At 38.6% G+C, this 23,859-nt stretch overlaps 2 protein-coding genes across 5 annotated transcripts in view; one reads left to right on the top strand and one right to left on the bottom strand.

The window, feature by feature from the left end:
* The window catches only part of LOC146444737 (RCC1 and BTB domain-containing protein 2), a 31,805-nt gene extending 22,686 nt beyond the window's left edge, over positions 1-9,119 (top strand). For 3 of the 4 annotated variants that reach the window (XM_085059912.1, XM_085059906.1, XM_085059910.1), the window contains 3 exons: positions 1,548-1,684; positions 2,308-2,438; positions 5,482-9,119. In XM_085059912.1, the coding sequence (XP_084916038.1) occupies positions 1,548-1,684; positions 2,308-2,438; positions 5,482-5,622 (409 nt within the window). In that variant the 3' untranslated portion in view covers positions 5,623-9,119. Of the gene's footprint in view, positions 1-314; positions 1,483-1,547; positions 1,685-2,307; positions 2,439-5,481 lie in introns of those variants that run through there. The other variant, XM_085059913.1, reaches the window with a different exon arrangement.
* A 985-nt stretch (positions 9,120-10,104) lies between these two features.
* Positions 10,105-23,859, bottom strand: part of RB1 (RB transcriptional corepressor 1) — a 71,171-nt gene continuing 57,416 nt past the window's right edge. Inside the window, exons 18-27 of the mRNA XM_085059902.1 lie at positions 18,129-18,247; positions 17,595-17,740; positions 16,743-16,888; positions 16,076-16,180; positions 14,937-15,050; positions 14,686-14,852; positions 13,773-13,806; positions 13,310-13,455; positions 13,018-13,067; positions 10,105-12,034 (exon numbers count right to left, since the gene is read on the bottom strand). Of these exons, the coding sequence (XP_084916028.1) occupies positions 11,961-12,034; positions 13,018-13,067; positions 13,310-13,455; positions 13,773-13,806; positions 14,686-14,852; positions 14,937-15,050; positions 16,076-16,180; positions 16,743-16,888; positions 17,595-17,740; positions 18,129-18,247 (1,101 nt within the window). The 3' untranslated portion in view covers positions 10,105-11,960. The remainder of the gene's footprint in view (positions 12,035-13,017; positions 13,068-13,309; positions 13,456-13,772; positions 13,807-14,685; positions 14,853-14,936; positions 15,051-16,075; positions 16,181-16,742; positions 16,889-17,594; positions 17,741-18,128; positions 18,248-23,859) is intronic.

Here is a 23,859-nt window from a genome sequence, read left to right as displayed (position 1 = left end):
CTATTCCTATTCTTGAACTGGATCCCATTGCTGGAGGTTATTGGCTGGTGATGGTGGTGAAATGTCAGGGAACACCCAGCTCAGTGAGAGGAGCCTGAGGCCAGCAGTGCCTGCAAAAACAAATCCATCCCAGAGTGTGGGTGAGATCCATCAGCTCTGCACTGAGTCAGCCAGAACTGGGTGTCTGGGCTGTCTTTGCTGAGAGATAGTGGCAGGGAGAGAGACACTCCAAAGGATGAATCACTCCAAGACAGTTTGCAGACTGGAGGATGTGTACTAATCAATTTTTATTTATTTACTTATTAATTTTTCAGGGATCAATGTGTACCACCTTCTCTGACTTTTGTGGGCACAGACCATTCCCAAGGTCTGATCCACACTGGATGGATAGCATGGGCACCACTACTTAACATGAGGCTCTGGGAAGCAAAACAATGAGGTTTTGTCTGCCTCTCCCAATGCCAGAATGTGGTAAAAGATGTGGCAGAAGCTAGATAATGACTTTTTATTTCTTTACAAATTTGACTTGAGGTTCCATTATTCTATTAAAAGTCCCAAAATAATAAGATTAAAAAATTCCTTCAGTAAAATGTGAACAACTTCAGAGATTAGTTAAATAATTGTTTTCCATTTGGATTTAAGTGATACTGTCATTATGTTGTATTTTTGTCTCAGAGACATTAAAAGGAAACCATCTTACTTTTTATAGAAAAGTTTGAGTAAAAGAAGAGAAAATTCAGACGTGGGAGAGTTGTAAATTAGGGTAGTACAAAAAAGTCTGATTAAATTGTGGTTGTTGTAGGAAAAGTTATCAGAGATGGTGATGTTCATTTACATCAACAAAAATTTTGAGAACAATGCAAATGTTAGGGTGCTTTTTAGGAACAGTAAGTTACAGTGCATTATAAATTACTGTGAACTGTAAATTGCAGATTACACCTATCAAAGGCAGTGCTTTGTCCTTGTTTGTATCTGTCACAAAAGTATTCAGACTTGTAAGAAAAAGGTGATGAAAGATCTGAGTGAAAGTGTCTTCACTTTCAATAATTTAATCCTTGAATATAATGATTAATGCTAAATTGTGTATGGACTCTGGCACTGGAATAAATTATATCTAAAATTATTAATAATTTCCCTTTTCATTTGGCCATGTTGGAGAAATCAGGGTCAAATCTCAGAATTGTCTAAGTTAATTGTAAATTTTATCTGCTATGAGACAGGTAATAAATTGATTGCTAATGTATAATCTATTTAAGAAAATGGCATCAAAACCAGATAGATAATCCTTGTAGATATTGTAAGTAGAAATGGAGCCTGCCATAAAATATTAACAACAGAAATAAAATTCTGAATCGAATATGTCAGGCTTATAAGCATTATAAGGGTTAAAGAAATTAACATGTTTAAAGCAAGAAATGTAGTTAGAGGTTCTGCTTGTGTGTTTAGTCTGTTAGGACTGATTTTTTTTTTTTTTACCAACTTCTTGCTGCAGCTTATCTTTCAAGCTTAACTCTTTACAGTATACAATCTTTGTCCATGTTTTGTAGGTGTGAACATTTTCGCTCCATACTCAATAATGATGATGAAATTATAGAAATGAGTGAATTTTCTTACCCTGTTTACCGAGCCTTCCTGGAATATCTGTATACAGACAACATTAGGCTCCCTCCTGAAGATGCAATAGGTATTTGCCATAAATGTAAATTACTCTAAATTATTGGTTTTGGAAAGTTCAGTCTATGTGTCATTACAGGATAAAAAAAGCAGGGCTTGCTAATTTTAGTTTCATTAGCACTAAAATCTTGAGTTTGGCAGGTGTCAGGAAGAAAGGATGCAGTAGCAGGAAACATGCCCAAGGAGAATGAGTGATGGGCATGCAATGAGATCAAAGACACAAAGTGTTCAAAAATAACTCATTGTTACTCTTAAAACGAGCTTTCTTTTATTTAGAAAGGCACTAATGCCATCATGAAACTTCTCTTGTTTGAGTAGCTGTGGTGATTTTTGATCCTGAATAAAAAGGGAGCTCTTCTCTGCATGAATTTAAGAGGATGTAAGTCAGTAATTGAGGTCCAGAATGAGAACAAGAGAACAGAACACTTGCATAGTAATAAAATGGTTCCCTTTTTGATAGGTCTGGAGGGGACCTTAAAAAATGCACACATCTAGGAAATGCACATCTTCTAAGGAAAAAAACAGAGCAAGTCTTTGAGTGATTCAGCCTAAAACAATAGCATAATTGATTAATTTGAAAAGACACTGATTTGTTCTGCACCAGGATAGTTAAAGCTGTGTAAATTTTCACAGGGCTGCTAGATTTGGCAACACTTTATAGAGAAAACAGACTAAAAAAGCTTTGCCAGCAAACAATCAAGCAAGGCATTTGTGAAGAGAACGCCATTGCTCTTCTTTCTGCCGCTGTCAAGTACGAAGCTCAGGTAAGAACTTCTCTTCAGGTAAGAGTTGTTTTCTGAGAAATGAAGCTACCCAATATAAACATGACTTTATTGAACTGATGAGGCATGATTACTGTAACTTCCCTTTCTGGCTTTCCAGATGTTTGTTTTCCCCTTATTAAGCTGTAAAATCAAAATTAAAAAACACCCAGTTTAGTGTTTTCTTCCTGCCCTTTTGGCTTGCACCTGTGAGTCAGGGTTCTTAATCTGCTTCCTTCCTTGTCATGTGACATGGCAGTGATTGGCATGAATTTCTCACTGCCATTTACATCTCTGCCTTTGGATTTTGCCCTGTCTTTCACTCCCTGAGTTCTCCACCTGATAATTTTGTCTGCCAGTGTCTGGTACAGTCATTCTGGTACTAAATGTTACAGGAAGTGGGAGAATTTACCTGTAAAGTCCCTCCCTATTTACACTTGTGTTTATATAAAAAGATCCACTTTTGAAGTATTGTTCACAATGAATTGTGCTGACATACAACAAATTACCTATTGTTATTACTCTCCCCATATCCTGTCATCTGGTCTGCCCTTGATTCTGGAATGTGTCACTAGTACTCAACCTGTTGCCAGTGCTTTTTTGGTAAACAAATACTTTCAAAGGAGTTTTCCTTTTCTCATCTTCTTAGTGTTGTGATGTAGTGTTGTGGAAATAACAATGTGGTGGGTTTTATTATTCAAAAAGTCTGCAGTAAGCTCACCAGCTGCCAGGTACAAGGCATTTGTAAGCCAGGTATCAGTAACAGAGGGCATGGATGGCTGGGGCAGAGAGGAGTTGTGCTTTTGGTGTGCTGTGCTGGCACAAGCCCAGCATAGCAGGGAAGACTCTACAGGAAGGCATGACCCAATGATTTGGTTCTCCTAACAGCAGATTTTTCATTGGAGTTTTATTCTGTAGTTTTTCCTCTTACAAGCCTTTCAAAATTTTTTAACATCTTCAAAGCAGAAGTATTTTTAGTTAATCTGTATCCAGGGAAGTAGTGAAAGAGTAGTTCAAGATATATTTAGGTGGGTTGTGAAGTAGTAAAACTAGCCTGGACAAAGTACCAGAGTTCTTAATGGCTGAGACACAATAAAAGGGATTGGCTGGATAACTAAATACATTTTATCCTCCTCTTCCTTCTATGATTCAGTGTTTCACTCTTTCAAAACATGTAACAGTTTAACACCATTGTCAGATGATGGATTGGCTCACCTTGTGCCAAACTCAGGAGTGCCTTGTTGCTCTCCTCCCTACACCCACAGAAAGGGATGGAGTAGAATGGCTTTGGAGAAGTGCAGCAAAGATTTTTTTATCAAAGACATGGGATAACCTCTGTCTAAGAAGCTGTGGAATAAGCCAGAATCTTTTAGTGTACTACAGTAATATAGTAACTCCTGGTTTGAGAATGTGCAGTGTGTCAGGACTTCTGTAGAAAACTCAAAAGAAGGATTGTGAAAGAGGCCTCATATTTTGAAAGTCTGAGAAGATAGAATTTAAATTTTTTATCACTAAATGTGAACACTGCAAGTGAAAGATTATAGTGGTGTGTGATATGCCATTCACATGGAAAATTAAATGCAGACTGACTTGACTACTATATGCATCTGTTAGGACTTAAAATGCTTGAAAATATTTTTTCCTATCCTCAGCAAATACAAAGAGTTGCTGCTACAAGTTATTTTAAAGCACAGTTCTCATACATACTGTAGCAAATTTTAGACTTATCATCTCTATAAAACAATAAAAAAGACGATATTTCTTGAAACTGCAAAATGAGTGACCAGGATTCTCTATAATCCATGGTCCTCTTCATACCAGCACCAGAAAAGGCAGCTGCTGCTCATTTTAGTTAGTGTAAAAGTTCACACATTGACCATAAAGCAGCTCAGGTTCTGACAGTACCATTTCACAGGTCTGCTGGAACTTCAGCTGTCACTGATTGTCTGCATTTTTTATTTCTTCTGGTTTTTTGCTTCTTCTATTCCCATTCCTTTTCTTACTTTCCCAGTACTTGTTGATGAGAGATAAAATTTACTTCTGTATACCGTCGCTATACCATATTTCTTCTTTAAGGGCATTTTGTACTTCAGTTAAAGCTTTAGTTACATCTTGAAACATGGAATCTAAGGAAAAATTCTCAAAGGGAAATTCACATGTATTCTGTTGAGTATCTTTCTACTATTAAGCCCAGGCTGCAATGCCTGTGTAGTTAACATAGAGTTAAATGGGCATGGGTTAAGAGACCTCTTTTTGCTGTAACCCTAGAAGAGTTTATAGCTTATGGATCAATTCTGACTTCCATGCTGCTGGCTCCAGCTCTGGCTGCACAAGATAACTCATTTTGCTTCACAGCACATTGCTGGATGGGACCCAGCTAAAGGAGACTGACCCAGTGCGTGGAGAGGATTGCCACTGTTGTGAGGAGTTTGGGTGGATAGAACTTGCTGTGTGAAATCCTGGTTGTATGGCTTGATGGTTTGTACCCATCCTGAGACAGAACCTTTTGTGCTGTCTGGAAATCCCATGAGACAGAGGGATCCAGCTGCTAGGTTTGCCACAAAAGACACATATATCCTAACATCCAGTTTGTGTTCAGCAAGCATCATCACATTTTTCATCATATTTTGCTTTTGTTTTCAGCATGACTAGGATATTTGCTATTTTTCACATGACCACTACTGAATTCAGTGCAGGGAGGAAAAGAGAGGAGTTATTGATGCTCTAGTAGTTCTGTGTGGGGAAAGTTGATGGCTTCACTTGCAAGTAACTTTTCTAATGAATGTGTTGTAAATTCTAGTAAATGTGATGGAGTTCTAGAGTTGATTTAGGTGGCTCCTCTGGTTTTCTTGAAGTGGATTTATTGAATCATTTGTATGAATAAATTTCATCCTATCATTTGTGATCTCATCAAAAGAATCAGAAAAGGGATTGATAATGTGGACTATCCGGTATATGCTCTGCTAATTAAATGACAGATTTGAAACAAAAATTATAATAATTTTATCAGTCATTCATATTACAAATTATTTCAATTTCTTCCTAGGATTTGGAAGAATTTTGCTTCAGATTTTGCATAAACCATTTGACTGTTGTTACACAAACTCAAGGCTTTGCAGAAATGGACCATGACCTCCTGAAAAACTTCATTAGCAAAGCCAGCAGAGTGGGAGCATTCCGAAACTGAGGTCTAACTGCCACCAAGTTGAAGAGCACATCCTCTTCCCTCCTGGAAATACTTCTCCTTTGGAGAACTTCTCTTTGGTCAGAATGTGCAATGGTTCGGAAGGAAAGGCTCGGTGTCCATCAGCATAGGAGTGTGTAGAAGTCCACTAACATGTAGGCTTTGTAAGGATGGCTACAGTGTAGATGTGTGGTGACTGTTCATTGCCAACAGCCAGAATTTAACACAAAAATCTAATGCAGTAACTACTCTTTCCCACTCAAAGTCAAGCAAACTAAGCTTGTCATTATCTTGTCTGTCTAATTTTCTAATTTTTTTTTAAACAGTCTCTGGATTTTGTGGAACCAGTGACCTGTTTGCTGCTAAAACTTTCATAGTGTACTTTTGTCTCAAAACTCAGTTACTATGCCATAGTGGGCTTCTTTTTGTCTGATTATAATCCAGTGAAGATACAAACTTGTTTTTCTGAATGTATGGTAAAATAATGTAAGTTTTCTAGGATGAGAGGCTTTCTGATTTGTAGGTGGATATGTCTCACTTGGGTTTATTTGGAGTTCCTTTCTGAGGAGCTTCAGCAGGATATTGCAGTTTTGAGTTCCCAGCACTTGTTTCATTGTTTAGCCAGAAGGAAATGAATCTCCCTTTCCATTACACCAGGCATGGTCCCTGGCACCACAATGGAAGCACTCACCGTGTTTGTCTGGATGAGTGAATTGTCATGCTCTGAGTTTTACTGTGCAGAAAACCACCAAACAAGATTTCAAGAAAAGGAGGCTTATTTATTCCCCTCTTGCTATCTCTCCCCAGATATACCAACCTCAGAAAAATGGAGAAAAAGGTGATTTTGAAGTGGTAACATGGGCCTTACAATTCAAGTGTAAGAGTGAACTGACTGTATTCCAGGTAGTGATAAAGGTATCTCGTCCAAATACAGCGTTTCAGATTCTCCTGTGGTCAGAGCTGTGAGGTGACCACACCACTTTCCTTTCAGGGCTGTTGAGGAGAGAAGCTGCCCTCTGGCCACACCTCTCTCTCAGCACTGATCATTGTGGCTAAGGTGGAGTAGATGCTTCATTTCTAACGGGCTGAAGTGAGTTAAGGTGAAAACCCCACCCAGTGCTGCACAGAGGGAGGTTTGCCCCATCACAGAAGGTGTGGAGCTCATGGAGCATTTACTTGAATTTTCTAATAGGTGACTGTGAATTAACCCTGAGAAATAATTTCTCTTTAAATTTTGACTGAGTGAAGTGACTTCAAGTGCCTTCTGCAGTATTTTACAAATGGGGAAGACAAAAAGCTGGATGACCAGGCTCAGTACACTAATTTAATTATACAATTAGTCATGCAACCTTCCTGCAGGTCCCTGCTGTGCCACAGAATCTTTCAATGTCTTTTTCTAACCCTCAAATGTGGTTTCGAAGAACTTAATTCCCTTAAATTACCACACTCTCATTTCTAAGGTGGAAATAGCTGTTCTTTACGATATTGGAGACTCATTTCTCAAACAATCCTGTTCTTTGAGGAACAGTAGGAGGAAAAGGAGCAGCCCACACTCAGAAAGAGAGTAGTGAGTAGTGCCCCTCTTCAATCCCAGGCAGCAGAATTTACTTAGGAAGAGAGCGATGAGCAAATATTTTGGAAAATGCTGTGGTAAATATTTGTGTTTGAGACATTTGCCTCAGACTCTCACTAGAAATATATTGGATCATCTACTGCTAACAAGCACCTTCTGCCACCCCCTCAGTGACAAGTATGACTTCCTCCAGCAGCATTAAGTCCGTTCTTAGCAGCTGTCTCAGTATTTTGTGTTCAAACAGAAGTGGTCAAAACCTTTCCAGTACATAATGCAGATTCATCAAAACCACAGTTTGGCTGGGGGAGGAGATCAGTTTTGTTAAGTTTGTGTTGAGAAGCACTTGACACCAGCACACAGAGAGAGGATAACACAGACAGTAAAAGTGTCATGGTAGGGCACAACTTTACTGCCAAGCCTGTGTGCTCTAGCTCAGCACTGATCATAGCAAAGCATGGACACAAGGGATTCTATGTAAGCCAAGGCTGCTTATCCCTGGTTCAGCCTGGGATGCCAGATTTACCTGCCAGCATTTCCTTAAGTGTAGCAGTGCGCAGAATGAGGGTGTACAACCCCATCCCAGCCTTTGGGTAACAGCTTGCACCAGGCCCTGTCCTGCACTGGTGGCATCACGATGGCATCCACCCACTCCCACTGGGAAATGGAACCAGCTGGGCACCTCTATCCCTGCTACTGGCTTTCCAGGGGTCACTCCAGCTTTCCTAAGGTGTATACTATAAATGGTTTCTCCATGTTTCTGTTGTTTTACTCAAAACAATCAAACAAAAATTATAAATGTGAAATGATGGGAGGTTTTTGACTCAGTATCTGAATGGAAACATTCTCTGTCTCTCTGGAGACACTAGGGCATGGAAGGATAGCCCTGGAGAGGGACACCACTCTCCTGCACTAGCTCAAGTTCGTAACAAAATAGTTGAACAGTTATTGCAGCTGAAATGGCATGCTGCTTGGGACAAGGCATTTTTAGCTTAATATAACCAAGTGTCAGTTTTTTCCCAGTTTATTTCCTTCGTGCTCATAATTTCCAACCAACCATACACATTAAAGCCTTCCTGCAATTTCAGAATAATTGACAAAGCCTGTAATTTTGAGAAAAAGCATCTCTGGACTAAATGAGGGTGATTCTAAAGATCCAGTGTGTCACCATTGGCTTTTATTCGTGCCATCTGTGTCATCTGACCTGGATGTGATAGTGTTACATTCATAGAGACGTTTATTTATTTAATATTTTAATTTTTGTTGCATGCATTTTCAGGTCAGCGTTTAAAAAAAAAACAACAAACTTACTGGCTTAGCTGGTTAAATGTGGGTGCATGGATGTAAATATGTGGTTGAAACCCAAACATGGGACATTTCAGAAGAAATTAGGGATGCATTTATCATTGTGAGATAGTCTGCAATCACCTTGTGTTTCTGGATCTTGCAGGTTAAATACTTGATAAAGTATTGTTCTGTTTCAGGATACTATAAGACAGAAGGTATTTATTAAGAAGTGAATATGTGGTCAAGCATAAACTGTGTCTGGGGTTTAAATAAAGAGCAGTGTTCCACTTTCCAGAAAGGAGTCAAATGGAAAGAAAAAGAAATTAGCTGGGTAGGGTCACTCAAAGGTTCTCCTAAGTTACTGAAGCTAAAAGCCAGCACTGCATTGTCATCTCATACCCACCTGTACAGTTTTGTTACAATGCTTGGTAACTATGTAAACTGCTGTTTTTTATATGATCTGAACAATTACCATGGGCTTTCCTTTTAAAATAAAGCATTTGTTTGCCCCAAAGAGACAGGAGTCACTGGCAACAACCCAATGATGTAGAAAGTTTACAGCCTGAACATAAACAATTTTTTGTTTTGTTACAAACTTACCTGGTTTAATAGATCATTAATAAAAATGCCATAATACTTAAAAGATTATGAGTGAGATTTTTTTCCTTTCTTTTCAGTAAAAATGAAGAAAGTCTAATGCTTGTAGACTGAGGTGACTGTGTGGGGGGGGAAAAAGAAATAAACCAGATAGTATTTCACAGAGGTACATTAAAGGCTATTTTATGTTCTTCAGGAAATCACTGCCACCAGATAACACATAGGTAAGCTGGAGAATGTGCAAGAATTTCAAAGAAATTAATGCCCTAGTGACTTAAATTGTGATTAATAAAATGGTCCTCAGAACACCAATCATTGTTTCTTAAGCAAATGCACATTATAACCAGCTTCTTACATTTTAAAATATTTGAGCTTGTACTGTGCACTGGTATCACACAGCCATAATCTTCTCCAGCTGCCTCACATTTGATACAGGTCTCTTCCTGCAGCCACTCCTGTGCTTGGAAATGTGCATTTACACATTGCCTGAGGCTGTTCAGTACCCATGAGGAACTTGCTGGTTAGTACAGCCCCTCTGCACTGGCACTGCCTAAACATGAAATTCTTCTCTTGCAAGTCAAAAGGCAGGGAGGAAAAATAAGTCCCTCTGACATAAAAGAACAAACAGTATTTGGAAACAGTGGACAGCACAAAGAGATTAAGGTGTAAAACATCAAATGAAGAGGCTGGGAGTCAGCTTATCCACCTTCAGATGGCTACACAGCCAAGCCAATAGATAAAATTCCCTTAAGCACCAATGGACAGAAATGGATGCTGCTTGTTAGGCACCTAAAATAGCCATCACATGTTGTGTCCAGCTTCTGCTGTGATTCCTAATTTTCCTTTTTCTTGGAACAGTTTCAATATTCCAGGCCATTTTTAGTACAGCAAGGTCTTGCTCTAAGATAAGTGCTGTCAAACACAGTAAGATTTCCATATCTGATAAAAAGCCATTGGTTTCAATACAGATTTATTTGCATAGGTACCATATGGAATCACCTATCTAATGTAAGAAAATTACTGACTCTAAATCCTTTAAAAGCTATTTTATTTATCTTGAAAGGAAAGAAACTGATTAGTTGTATAAAATAGTATTGTACATTTCATGTAAAGCCTTCAGTCTGTTTTAACCAAAAAAATACATTGTCACAGTAAAGAAATAATGAATTTGTTCAGATACTGGACTCTGTATCATCCCTCTAGCCAAAGGAAGAGCCTTGACTGCTGTAACAGAGCATACAGTCAGTGTACTCCAATGTTAACATATATCCTGTCTGTAAAATTGGAAAAAAAAAGAGAGAAAATAAGCATAAGGTACTCTTGAAACTTCTGTACCTTTTTCCATAAGAAAGTTGAAGCCATATTGAGTTTAGTTTGCTGCTCATAGAATTTTTAGTGGCTCTAGAGTTATCTTTGAATAAACCCAAGAATGGATCATTAAAACTTCCTATTATAAGTACTCTAAGATCAGCTACAAAATCTGTGAATAAGCTGCCTGGAAGAAGATGTTGGTTTAAAGTGTTTGTGTCATGAATAACATGCTTTTCTACTGTACCTGTTCTTAATTTAATAGCTGCAAAAGCTAAATGTCACAAAAATGGGTAGTTTTACAGTAAGACAATTTATTTGCTTTTATTTTAATCAACTGGAAGTAAAACATGTGCTTTTGTTAATTGGCTATTTTACAACACTTTGTTGTTGCGAGAGAAATTCCAGTATCTGAATCAGTAACTTCCAAATACAAAAGATGAAAAAAAGCATTGGATGTTTTTCTCTGGGTTTTTTTGCTAGTTGCAACCATTCACAAGTTGCCCAGCTAACTGCCTTTGCAGTAAAGTAAGGCAGATTGATTTTCCCAACATGGTTCACCCACCACGTTCAGGTTTTTGCAGATGCTGCAGTAAGGCCAACGGGAAATTCCCTGTGCTATTAGAGACCAGGCTACTCTTACCTGGAATCCGACTGGAGACACTCAGCTTCCAGCTATTTCTCAAGCTGTTTGGCTTGGCTACAGATAGGGGAAAATTCGAAGAAATCAAGAAAATTCTACGTCATTAGAATTTTGAAATCTGTGTAGCAGGTATGGTTTAGCTTTGTCGTTTTGTTTCATTTTTCTTTCATACTTGAGATTTCCCAAGATAAGAAAGGGCACGTCAATTACTCTGCATATGCAAAGAAGCTTCACCTTCTGGGAAGATTCTGTGTGGGATTCTGGGATGAATCTCTGTGGGTTTCATATTGCATGAAATTCCAACTGATGAACAGTCTCTGAAATTACACTGGGGAAGCAAAACTACAAAATGCTAAGTGCTGGTTTCAGTAGTAAGGCTATGAAAGGAGTTCATTTGGAATTCAGGTTGTATTCCTGAGGTGAGGCGCCAACTCTGCAAGGCCCCCTGACTGCTATCCAGTTTAATTTAATGGGAATTTGATGTGCCAATTATGAACAGAGACAGAAATCTTTGCAGTAAATGGCCCACCATTTTCAAAATTTGCAAGTAATGAAAATCTAAAAATCAAATCTAAGAAACAAAATTAGTGCATTTCAAATCATTCTAGCTAACTTTCATCTTTAGACATAAATTCAATCCAAGACTGAACTGGCTTAAATCAGTAATGCTGCAACAGGAAATTAAGATTCTTTCCAAGACTTTTTAAAAATCCTCAAAAAATATATAAATTAAATTCAGTGGCTTACATTGTATATATGCTACATCATAAGGCAAAGTATCTTGGAAAACATTTAACAATTTTAAAAGTACAAATGCTTTCAACTAGCAGTTTGGAATAAAAAGCAACTAAAAAAAGCAACTCTATTAATGAAGGCTGTAAAACAAAAACAATCTTAAGAGGGCTGGCGGTGCAGCCCCTGGTCCTGAGAAGAATCTCACTTTTCTTCACTGGCTGAGGTATCATTTCCATCATTCAGCTTCTGCTTTTGCATTCTTGTACGAGTAGATGCTACAAAAAACCCCAACAAACAAAAACAATGAGATATTTTGTTCATAATTACTTTGGACTGATTATTGGAAAAAATTTGTAATGACACAAGGAGTAGAAGTACATTATTCTATTGCAAACAAACCAAATCCCTCATTATAGGATAAACACCTAGTTTGCATTGTTCCAGCAATTCTTGCTCAGTCTTGCACATCTTATAAAATTCCTTCCACCTGTTCTCTGCAGTTCTCATTGTCTCTGTACCTTTGCTGTGTTTGTTTCCATCCTCCAGGAAGGCAGATATCACATCAGGAATTTCACCTTGTAGCCAGGCAAATGCTGTGGGCTGAGCAGTGCCCACATCCCAGAGACAGCCTGCCCAGGAAATTCCTTTTCTCCTCAGTGGCACACACTAACACCACTGGACACGAGACAGAACTCTCCTTCTTAACCTCTCCTGTAAGTGAACACTGAAACATCTTCCCTACCTCAAAATAAAGGAGAGGTAACTAGATTCACATGCATACCTGTCTTGATGGGCAAGGGAAGTTTTTAATGGGCAAATCTGCTCAGCTGCAGAGCTCAGATTCCACCAGAGAGTGAGAATGCCTGGCTAGGCCAAGTGTGCTCCTTCTCATGAGTGGAAAATACAACTCAGATGTGGGGGTGGAGCCATTTTGCTTTTCATGAGCTAGACTTGGGTTTCATTTTAAAACAGAAAAGTGATCCCATAAGACCTGAAAGAAATGCTAACCCACAGTAGAAGAAAAAACTGTCTCAGACATTTCAGTATAAAAGAAAGCAACAATAAAACTACATATGGTTTTCCTGTGTACATAAATTTCCATTTTGTAACCTGCATTTTCAAGATAAAATGCAACAAGTACAAAAGCTAAGCAAGTTACCCAAATCACATTGGTGTTGAGCAATGTTTTCATGTGAGTGGCCCAAACTGTTTTATCTGAGGCACTCAGTGCTGTGCAGATGGGAAAAGTAATACTCACTCATTTCTGCAAGCTTTTGTTGGAACTTGGACTCCTGGGGTAGGTGTTTGCTGCAGACAGAAAGCATAAGATTAAGTTAATAAAAATAACTTTTACCCTCATAATCTAAACTTTAAATCAAGAGGAGTTGCTTCTGACATCAAAGAATGTAACTGAGGAGCTTCATGCTACCATCTCTCATTTGATACAGCTGCTAAAGTTCATGAATTAACACAAGACAGGAGATGGGGAAGAAGTTAGGCTGAAGGCCCTGATAAACAAGATTTCTGAAAATCCCAGGACAATCTCTCACCTTCCATCTGCCTCGTCTTGCCCCTCTATATCGAAGCGCAGCCTCTTCAGTGGCTTCGGGGCAGCAGCACCTACTTCTGCACTGCGCTTCCGCTGGTCCTCACTGTTGCACATCATCTGGTTTATCTTCTGAAACTTTTCAGAAGTCTGAAGTGACAAGAAAATAGGGAAAGAATTACCAGTAAATCCTGAAACCACTCCAACTTTCCAGATAATCCCCCAAAAATTAGGAGTTATAAAACTCTGGAGTTTTAAGAACTCTTATCTTGTGCCAAAGCAACTACAATAAAATGCAACACATTTTAAAAGTGAAGTCTGGATATTTGAAAGGAGTTAACAGAACTTCCCTGTAATTACTATATTAAATCAGACATGCTCACTGGCTGGCTCTAGAGATGTGAGCAGGCTCTCCCTCCCAAAGTTATATGCATTTAAGAACAGATATTAAAAATGTTAAAACTTACCCCCCCAAATGATTCTCCAATTGACACCAAAATTCTGCCAAATGAAGAAGAGAAGTTTAAGATACATTTAACAATGACAGAAGCATCCACTAATCTGGATGCACAGCTTAGCACAAGGCATTAACAAGGTCTCTCTCTCTCTCTCTGCATTAACACTGCAAATCCATACTGTGCTTTACTGTGTTGAGACATTTCTTTTGGAGCCAGTGAATGCTGAATCACCAAATGAACTGAATTGCACAGATAGAAATGAAATTGTGGCTTGAAAGGATCAGAGGCCCCCATAGTCTGTCCCTTACTAGCAGGAAGACCCTTCAGTGCTGGGTACCCAGACAATGATCCTCTCATCTTTACCTTTAGGTGCTTGCTAATCAAGATCATGCAGGACTTCAACCTAAAATACACAGTAACATTTAAACTTTTGTGCACAGTGGGACTCACTTGATCCTAGTCTGAAAAGCTGCTGGAAACTGGTATGTTTGCTGTCATCCTCATCTGCTAAGAACTAGTTGACCAACAGTTTGAAATGTTCTGTTCAGCCAGCTAAACAAACATTTTTGCTGCAAAAAAGTATTTTCCCTTTAAACAAGCTTACAAAGCTCATCTATGTTTTTCTGGAGTGTGATGCAGTTGGTCAAAGCCAACAATATTTAAGCAACCAGGTCTAGAAACTCCTTTTGAAGGGGTAAAAAAAAAATAGGAGAAAGAAACCAACAAAAAACTCCTTGAGCAAAACAGAAAAGCACTGAATGATGAAGAAAGATTCCAAACACAGGAAAAAAACTATTAACCAGAAATTCTATGACAGCCACAGACTACTGACAAACTAGACTGTGCAGTTTTCCAATTTCCTTCCACTAAAATCCCCCAAATACCTTCAATTTAATCAAAGAAATGCTTGTCAACAACATACCTAGACCTTGGAGTCATTTTTGTGGGTGACTGAAACCCATCAGAGAACTTGTATGGGCTCTTCAGAGGTGAGATGTAGATGTTATTGCCAGCAGGGACACGCCGAGGAGAGCTGGAAAACTGGTAAGGACTACGAGGAACGGGTGGGATAGGTGACAGGGTGGGAGGCTATAAAAACAATAAAATAATCATAAGGTTTTATTGCCTCTATTTTTCTAGTCTATTGAATAATGAACAGAGCTAAAGGCTTACCCTGCTGGAAGCATACTGCAAAATGTTTGTTTTCAGCTTCTGCATAAACACTAAGTTGTAAAAGACGATGATGGAGTCATATTGTTCTTCCCGGATAAGAACACGTTTGAAAGTCTACACAGGGTGAGAAAATCATACACAGATTTTAAAAAACAAGGAATGAAAATTATACATTTGACAAACTCATAAAGTCACTCAAAGTCTGTGTTAGATTAAGAGCCAGGATGACATGTGGAGTGTATGCAAGCCATTGTAACTTCTCTAAACTGCTGAGGATTTTTCCAAACATGTATGAACACCACTACAAGCACCTTCTTCATTAACTGGCACAGCCCCTTGGTGGGAACACAGTTCTAACATTTTCCAAATTAAAGAACAATTTGCTTTCACACACACGTGTCAAAAAGTCTAGACTACTGGGCATGCCTTGGAAGGCTAAAAAACTCATTAGTGACCTGATGGGGATAAAACAGCTCTATAGGCTTGGAGACAAAAGTGGGGAGTTTAGCCAAGATCCACAAATATACTATGAGAAATTCTGCTACTGAAAGGATGCTACAGTTCCATTAACTGGTGAGGATTTTTCTATTGATTTCATTACTGTGCTGTGCAAAAATTTCAGTACATTAAAGCTCCTGTGAAGAAAGGAACTTCTTCATGTTAGCATTAAGCTTGTAATTTTAATACATACACAGCTGTTTGATATATAGCCATACATCTGTATTTGGTATCAAACTGTATTTCTGTTAAAAGCTTCTGTAGAAAGAAATTTGCTTCTCTTACTTTAACGCTCCATGGAAGCTGGACAACTCTTAATGGAAATTGTGTTACTTTTGAAAATCCTACTAGCTCTAGACACAAATTTTTCATCTAGATGCCAAACAGAATCATAAACCACTATTTAGTATCTTTCAAAACATGGAATGAAATTTGTTTTCTGAGGAGTTACCAAACTATTTATGCAAGATGTTTAAGAGATATTTAGTATTAGAGTCAGTTTATGCCTCAACAAAATGGAGATGCAGTGAAGCAGAAGGTTTCTTTTGTATGTACAAGTAGTTTGTTTTATTTTGATTTCAGAGGAAAATAATTAGTTTATAAGATTTTTGTGCAGGAATAACATTTAAGAACTTCCATACCTCTTGATTTGTGTTGCAAAGCTCCTTGTATGCAGAAACTATTATTTTAAATCGAAGATCTACATTCTTTACTTTGCATATGCCATACATGGAACACATCATGATCTATTAAAAAAAAAAAGACAAGACAACTGAAAATGCAGAAAATTAATTCAGCTTCTTCATTTTAAGTTAAGAAATAAGCTTTCTATTACTGATTGTGCTCTAGAAACTAGCAGGCAATTCAACTTCATAAGAACTTCCAGAACATAAGTCAACTATTGCAACTTCAATTTCTATGTGACAAACAACTAACTTGAGCTGAATGTATTTTCTCAAACTCATACCACATGCTTCAATTTTAGGGTAGAATAACAAAACATTTATAAGCCACACATGTTGTCTTCTCAATGAAAATCACTATATTTTATGTTAATTATTAGAAACTGTGGTCTGTCTTCATTACTTTGAAAATAGCTGAAAATGGTATTTGAAGGTGTCACACTAAGTAATTGCCAGTGCTTAAAAAACTGAGATGACAGAGTTCAGTTAAATTAAATCCTCCTTTCAGTGGTCAATAGATAATTGAAAACTCAGAGTACAATTTCTAATGGCTAAAGTATGTATAGGGAACATTTTGTTCAGGACAGTCTTTTTAAACTTTTTGAAACTTTTTTGTTGCTGTTACCTGGTCCAGGTGCCTGTCTCTCATTAGCTCATACTCATTTTGCAGTGTGTGCTGGAAGAGGGTCCAGATCAAGGGCTCCAGTTCAGGATGTTCAGAGAGAAGGTGAAGGAACAGGGTATGGAGTCGACGATAGGCCAGTAGATACACTTCAGAAACAAAGGAAAACAAACTGACATTGTAAGAACAAGAGTATTCAAAATAAAAGGAATGCAATGGAGGAACGACAGCAATGCATCATTCACTGTCTCTAACTACAAAAACCACCAGACATCAAGTGAAGGTAGTAGAAGGCAGGTTTAAAATAAATGGAGAAGATTTTCACACAAGAGATAGTGGACACATGGAAGGGCACACCAAAGAATGCCTCAAGTGTGTGTCCATGACAATTCAAAGAGTCTGAACAAGCACCTGGAACATGAATCTGCTGAGAGTTACTAAGCAGACACAGCACAACAAGGTCAGAAAGCCACCAAGCTGGACAAAGTTCAAGCCTGGAAAAGCATCCAGGGGAAGCACTATCTATGTTCACCCAGTTATTCAGCTTCCCATGACATCTATTTATGGTCACTGCTGGGAAAAGGATGCTCTCCATCTGAGAAGAACTCTCCATCTGAGCCCACATGGTGACTCCTAAAGCCAGGACAGGTCAGTTTCCAGCTGGACCTTGCAGTGTGCAGAGTGAACACACAGTAACCACCCTGATGGCACCCTTCTGCCCATTCTTCCAGAGGTTTGCATGGTGTTCACTACAGATTCTGCAACAAACTTTTCAGAAATGCTGACACCAAAACCCAAAAAGGATGAAGAACAAGAGATAACTTTGCAATGTCAGCACATACAGAAGGAACAAACCTTTTTTGTAGAACAGAGAGAGGGAGGTAGATTTCTGTGGTTTCTGTGCTTGGGGGTTCACAGTAGGTTGACCATCTGGAGTGGAAGTAGCATTTGGAGGAGGTCCAGATGCTTTCTTCTTAGGAGATTTCACAGGAGAAAGATAGCTGGAGATTCAACATATATTGAGCACTTAACATCACAGGATAAAGGAACAATTCTATATGAATAAAACTTGCAGGAACTCTTCCCTCTTCCCCATTAGAAGAAATTGCTATTGTGACCTGTTATCCCCAATACCTGATATAGGAACTTATTTATTCCTAGGGAAGTAATGCAACAGTTTGCAATTACAAGTTTGATAGGGTTGGGGGGAAAAATATTTCAGCATTTTAATAATTTTTTTTTTTTTTGCATAATAAATACCTGCAAATAAAATGGTTTAACAAAACTTAAGTACCAAGCCTAACAAGCAGGAAAACAGAATACAGGTGGGTTTGGATATTAAGGGTGATATCAACTTCACATTTTCCTAGACCCCAGGCATTTACTTACAGGTCTGCAGCAGTGTGGTTATGCTGGAGAGGCACATTGAGACTCGAAGGGGGCTCAGGCTGATCAGTTTGCCCTTCTCGTTCTTTTGACAGCTTGATAAGATCAAACAGAGGAGACCCCTAGAAATATTACAGGAATCCAACATTACACTAAGAATAGACAACCACTCTGAATGAATTTTGTTCCGTCCTCTCTAAAACAAAACTCCAAATGTGATCCTCAACAGAAGATTAAAGCTTTGAAGTACTTCAGAACACTCATACATTGGAAGATAAATTTAAACCATTTAACTGTGAGCTATTAAATACATCAAACACTTTCTTCCTGTTTCAACAGCAAACTGTAGATTTGAGACATAGTTGTATTAGTTGTATTTGAAAGTCCCTTACTAATTCCTACTGAAGTAATTTCTGAAAAGAAGAGTAATCTATACAAGAAAACACATAAAAGGTCACATTTCAAAAAACACAAGCCAATACAAACAAAAATCCCAAACCTTCTTCCAAAAAACCCTCCCAAACCCAAAAAACCCCAAAACCAAACCTATCAACCAACAACCAAAAAATCCCACCAAAAACCAGCTGGATGAAACCTCAACCTATTGATGACTTAAAGTTACTGCTGTACCCACTGTCAATCCATTTCTGCTATAACATCTACCCAATATTTTACATTTGATAATATATAAACCACAGTCACTTAACTGCACTGAGGACTATTTAGTCTCTGCAATATCACGTTCCAGAGCCACCTCTGGAAAGAGTTAGGGTGACTCTGGATACATTAATTCTCTGCCCTCATAGCCCAAAGCAAACCCTGTTTTGATTTGAGGCTAACTATCAGTACTTTAAACAAGTCCTCTGGAATACATCTGAAACTAAGAGCTCGAGGTAGGTGGTGGTGCAGAGAGAATGTAAGTGGAATGAAGAAGGTTCTGGCTGAAAACACATCAGCCCTTCTGCTGACTTTAGTAATAAACAGCAGTCTTGCAGAAACAAAATCACAGCCAGCTTGTGTGACACACACACAGTAGAATTATGCTGAGACAGCAAGACTGCATGGGAAAATATTTTGGCACCATATTTATAAATAAATTTGAAAGCACAGGGTTAATGGCTTCTGTTTGTTTTAAATTCTTTAAACAGGAGACTCATCCTTGAGCACAATGTTGCCTCTCAACAGTGCAGTATCAGAGCTCTTGAAGCCACAGAAGAACATTTTATTAGCAAATACTAATAGCTGTCTTGAAGGTGGGAGGCAGGGGAAGCAATGTCCATAAGACTCAGGATGAAGTGGACAAAACCAAACATGCACCATTTTCCCCAAGTGATCTCCCCAAAAGACTACAGTAAGATCTGTCAGCTCATTGCTTTGTACACAATGAACTGTCTGATGGGCCATGGTCTGTTTGATCCTCTAAATGCACATTTTCAACATTAAAATGCAATGGCACAGATGACAAATCTGCAGCTACGACCAAGAGCACAGCATGTATGGAAAGCATGCAACATCACCTGGCTAAGGCAATAAAAAATGGCCTAGTAAAACTAGACTAGATTTACTAGAATTAAAACTAGCATTAAAACATTCATGATTTAGACATTTCTAAAAAAAGAACACTTTTTTTTAAGTGCATCAAATAATTCAGAGTAACAAGATGAGAGTGATGAGATTTACAATTTTTCACACAGCACAATTTTTAAATTATGATTTTGGCAATACTGGAGCTGTTTCATGCATAGCAGAAAAACCATCAGTTTCTGATTCATAACCACAAAGTTATTTCTCCATCATTTCTCAACCAGTTCAGCTCTTGGGCTGGTTTGCATCATTTTTCCCTCCATTTAGGAGTGCACACCCTTCTCACTTGTTTCTTTCAGTGCTGCCCTTGCTGGAAACACAGACACTTTACCTTCTCTATTTCTCATTCTTCTGGCCACTTGGCCTCTTCCTTTTCTATTATTCCCACCAGCACTTCACTTTGCTCTGAAGAATCCAAATTTCTTTCCCAGAGCAACCATTGTTGAGATATCTTTACTAAGAATGAACCCTGCTTCATTAAATTCACATTTTAGTGACTTATTACTGGAGAAGTATTGCTTTTAACGAAGGATGAAAGAGGTTGGGTTGATAAAAGCAAATGAGAGGTCTAGAAACAGAAGCAAAAGTTACAATTCCTGAGTTAGCACTTGAGACCAGCAGTTCCAGGTCCTTGCTCACCCCTGCTCCAATTTTGCTCACAGTGAGTGTGATTTCATTAGATAAGGTATGGGGACACAGCAGTTTGCTACACATGAAAGGGATCTGCCTGTTTTTGCATCATTTCCACTCCTCTTCCACTTGCCAGCCTCAACAATCAGCCAACCTTCACATAAGTCAATTTGAGGCACTAAGCCATCAGAAAGTTAACAGAGAAAGCAAATCCAGATTTTAGTCTACCCCGCAGAGAATCACAGAGTCAGAACACGCAGTAAGGACAGGGCAGCCACACCACAAAAGCTGGGAGCAGAGCACAAAAGAGGAGAAAACAAAGTACAAGATATGGTGCATTTACTGACAACAACCTATTCCATAACCCGACTGGCAAGTGGAATTTTGTCCAACAGGACTATACAAAACTGACTGCTGCTTTATGAGCTACAGTCAAGCAAGAAGGTATTTTTTATGTAGAAACATCTACCCATGGAGACCAAACAGCACGATGCAGTGAGTCCAATGCATTTCTTTTGGTTCCCACAGACATTAATTGAGGCTGTGGTTAAAAATGTGGCAAGACAAACAGGGTGCTGCAACCCAGGCAATGGCAGGATGTGAGAGAGCTCATTCAGTGTGTGCCCCTGGGCAAACCACAGCTGTGTCACCTGTGCTGGTTGCACAAACCTGTCAGCCCTGCGGCTGCACGAGCAGAAAGAGGTTATTTAGCTTTCAGGCCTGGTGACGTTGACAGTGGGTGTTTTGCTGATCACCATTTCCACCTTCCTCAGACTTTAGGTGCAGCTCTCTGTGCTCTTTCCCCAGGGACCCCTACACTCTCACTGATACCTTTTCAAATGCATGGCTGGAGAAGTAGTGCTGCACTGACAAGACTGGTCCTTCACAAAATAACCTCTGTGCCACAATGTAAAAACACACAGGCAGGGTTTCTCAAGTGCAACTACCCCCCACGCTGCAGAACTGATGGGTTTAATTACAGCCCTGTCTCTTTTCTTTATACTTAAACATGAAAAAACCTTCTATTTAGTGGATTCAAAGTGCATTCTGCAGCTTGCAGGGCGTTTTCAAGCTTATCAGGGCAAACTTCGGCTTCAGTCCCACTGTTTGATATTCAACACTCAAATGAGAGAAACATAACATCATTAACCAGGCAATTACCAGTCCTCTAAGTAATAGTCACAAAAGAACTTTAACCCCCAGGTCCAGCTTAATCGAACAGGAATGTTTATCAGGAATTTGTTTCTAAAGTGATGTTATTCATGCTATCTTTTTACAAATTTTATATTGCTTTTTAAAGCTTTCAAGCAGCACTTAAGGTGAATAGGTCACCTCCAACGCATTCCTTTAACATGACAGGAGATTTGAAGTTTTTACTTTAATTTAATGCTCAGTAAGTGATTAATGTTACTAGATGCAGCCACAGAATTATTTTCACTAATTAAGCAAAATGCTGCTTTTTGTTTGAGACTTCCCTGTGATGGCTACAGAAGCCCCATTTCATTAGTGCAAAAAGCAAGAAAGCAATGAAGACTTAAAATTTCTCAGGGTCAAAAGGCCCCTGGCATCAGAATGAAGACTAAGACTGAAATTTGACTCAGTTCCCTCTCACAATACCCAGGGCTAACTAACTCTCCAAGGATAAACTCTGTGAATTAAGTGGGGCTTTGTTAAGAGAAGCTTTGCAGGATGCTTCCCTGAAGCAATGCCTCTATCACAAGCATCTGCAGCAATTTTATTCCCCATCTGAAAGCTCCTTTTATGGACAAAACAGGCAGAATTTCTAATTTGCTACTCTTTATTTGGCTACAGTGAAACTCCAGGATACACAGGTGCTTCCCAGCTTCCCAATCTTTGTATTTGCTCTAACCCAACTACATGTTTAATTGGACTTTGGTTTCCATGAAAAGATTAAACAAAAGATCTAAATCCTTAAATACGGAGAAGAGCTACCCTGCGGTTTGGGTGTGCTCCACTGACCACATAGGAAAGCCCTCAGCAGCTTTACTCTAAACAGTGCTAGCAGTAGTTCACTAATAAAAAACCTGCTTTTTTCTTTGTTTTCTATGTGCTTTATGTTTTTATTCTTGGCAATAGTTTCCTAATATATTTTCAGGTTTTAGTTACCTGTTCACATTAAATTTTAATGCAGTACTTAGCACTTAACTATCTATATACCTTAATGCCAAGGTCCCTTGGATTTTATTTTTTTTTTTGCCTTGGGCTTCTTTTTTACTTCTGCTTGTTTTCAAATAATTGAATCAGTCAATACAACACATAATGTTAAGAAACACTCTTCTTCATAATGTGATAAAAGATGGCTGTGATTTTGCAAGGCAAAACAAAGCCAGTTTGGAACTGACAGCTTTGGAATGGAAGTGCAAGGACTGATCAGCACAAGCCATTTCCCAACCCTCTTTCCCATGGGAGAATTGCATGCCCAGAAAGTTGGCTTTTGCTTGGAACTGTGTTTTCAGAAGTTTCATGTGACAATTAGTTACCCGAATTCTGAAATAATTCAGACCTGCTAAAACAAAGTAGACTTCACAGGCTAAATTGAAATAGTATTGATCATGAAAAAAACTGACAAAATTAAGGATCACATCTTAATTTCACACGAGTTGTGTTATATAAATTACGTTCCTACTGGGACTTGTTCTTACAAAATTTATAAAGAAAAACATTAACTACAGTGTTAATAGTTTAATTCATATAAGAATACTGACAGATCTGCTTTTAACTCCTTACAGTGTATGTATGTTTAATACAAGTCCTATTCCAATCCTACTCATCTTGAGCATTTAAGATCAACTAATAGAGTCATCCAGCTTTGTGAGGATCTCATTTTTTATCTAGTGATAAAGGAGTTCAAATCTCTCCAGAGATTTGCCAGGCTACCACAGCCTGAATACACATCTTACACTTGTGTTGCTTTAAATGATGCTGCAAATCCATTCTCCTCACAGCTTTGCAATAATCTACTCTTCCTCCTCAGTCTCTGGAGAGACCTGGAAAATCTTGTTAGCAAGTGGATATTATTTCAGAATAATCAATACCACAGTTTTCAGCCCCTCCACTCCTGAAATTGCTCTTCACCAAATGAAGACCAATTAACCAATTCTCTATGTTTAACAGGGTCTCTTACCCACCTCACTGCACAAGAGCAGTACAAGAGCATCATCAAAATAGCCTTCCTAGCAGTACAGAAGGAATTCTGTGAACACAGTTCTTACCCATAAAGATGACAGACCTTCTGTGTCAACATAGTGACTAAAACTAGTGGTTACATTCAAAAATATTACACAGACCAGTGATAATCCTTGGCAAATAGGGAAACTTCTAACACAGTTATTGCTTTGTAGCTCTGCCACCAATCACCTGTTGAATACTGAAGGGAAAAAACAAACCCTGGTCATTAGGACTGCTCCTGTTTGCCAAGCCTGTGAGACTAACTTTTAAAAAGTCACTTTGAAAGGAGTTTTGAGAAACAGTCTACAAGCAGAACTACACTTTTACACAA

Source organism: Lichenostomus cassidix, chromosome 1 (assembly GCF_008360975.1).
Source record: "Lichenostomus cassidix isolate B80296 chromosome 1, HeHo_3.0, whole genome shotgun sequence".
Classification (NCBI taxonomy): Eukaryota; Metazoa; Chordata; class Aves; order Passeriformes; family Meliphagidae; genus Lichenostomus; species Lichenostomus cassidix.
The sequence above is the reverse complement of the archived record's forward strand: the minus strand, read 5'-3'. Positions and strand labels throughout refer to the sequence as shown.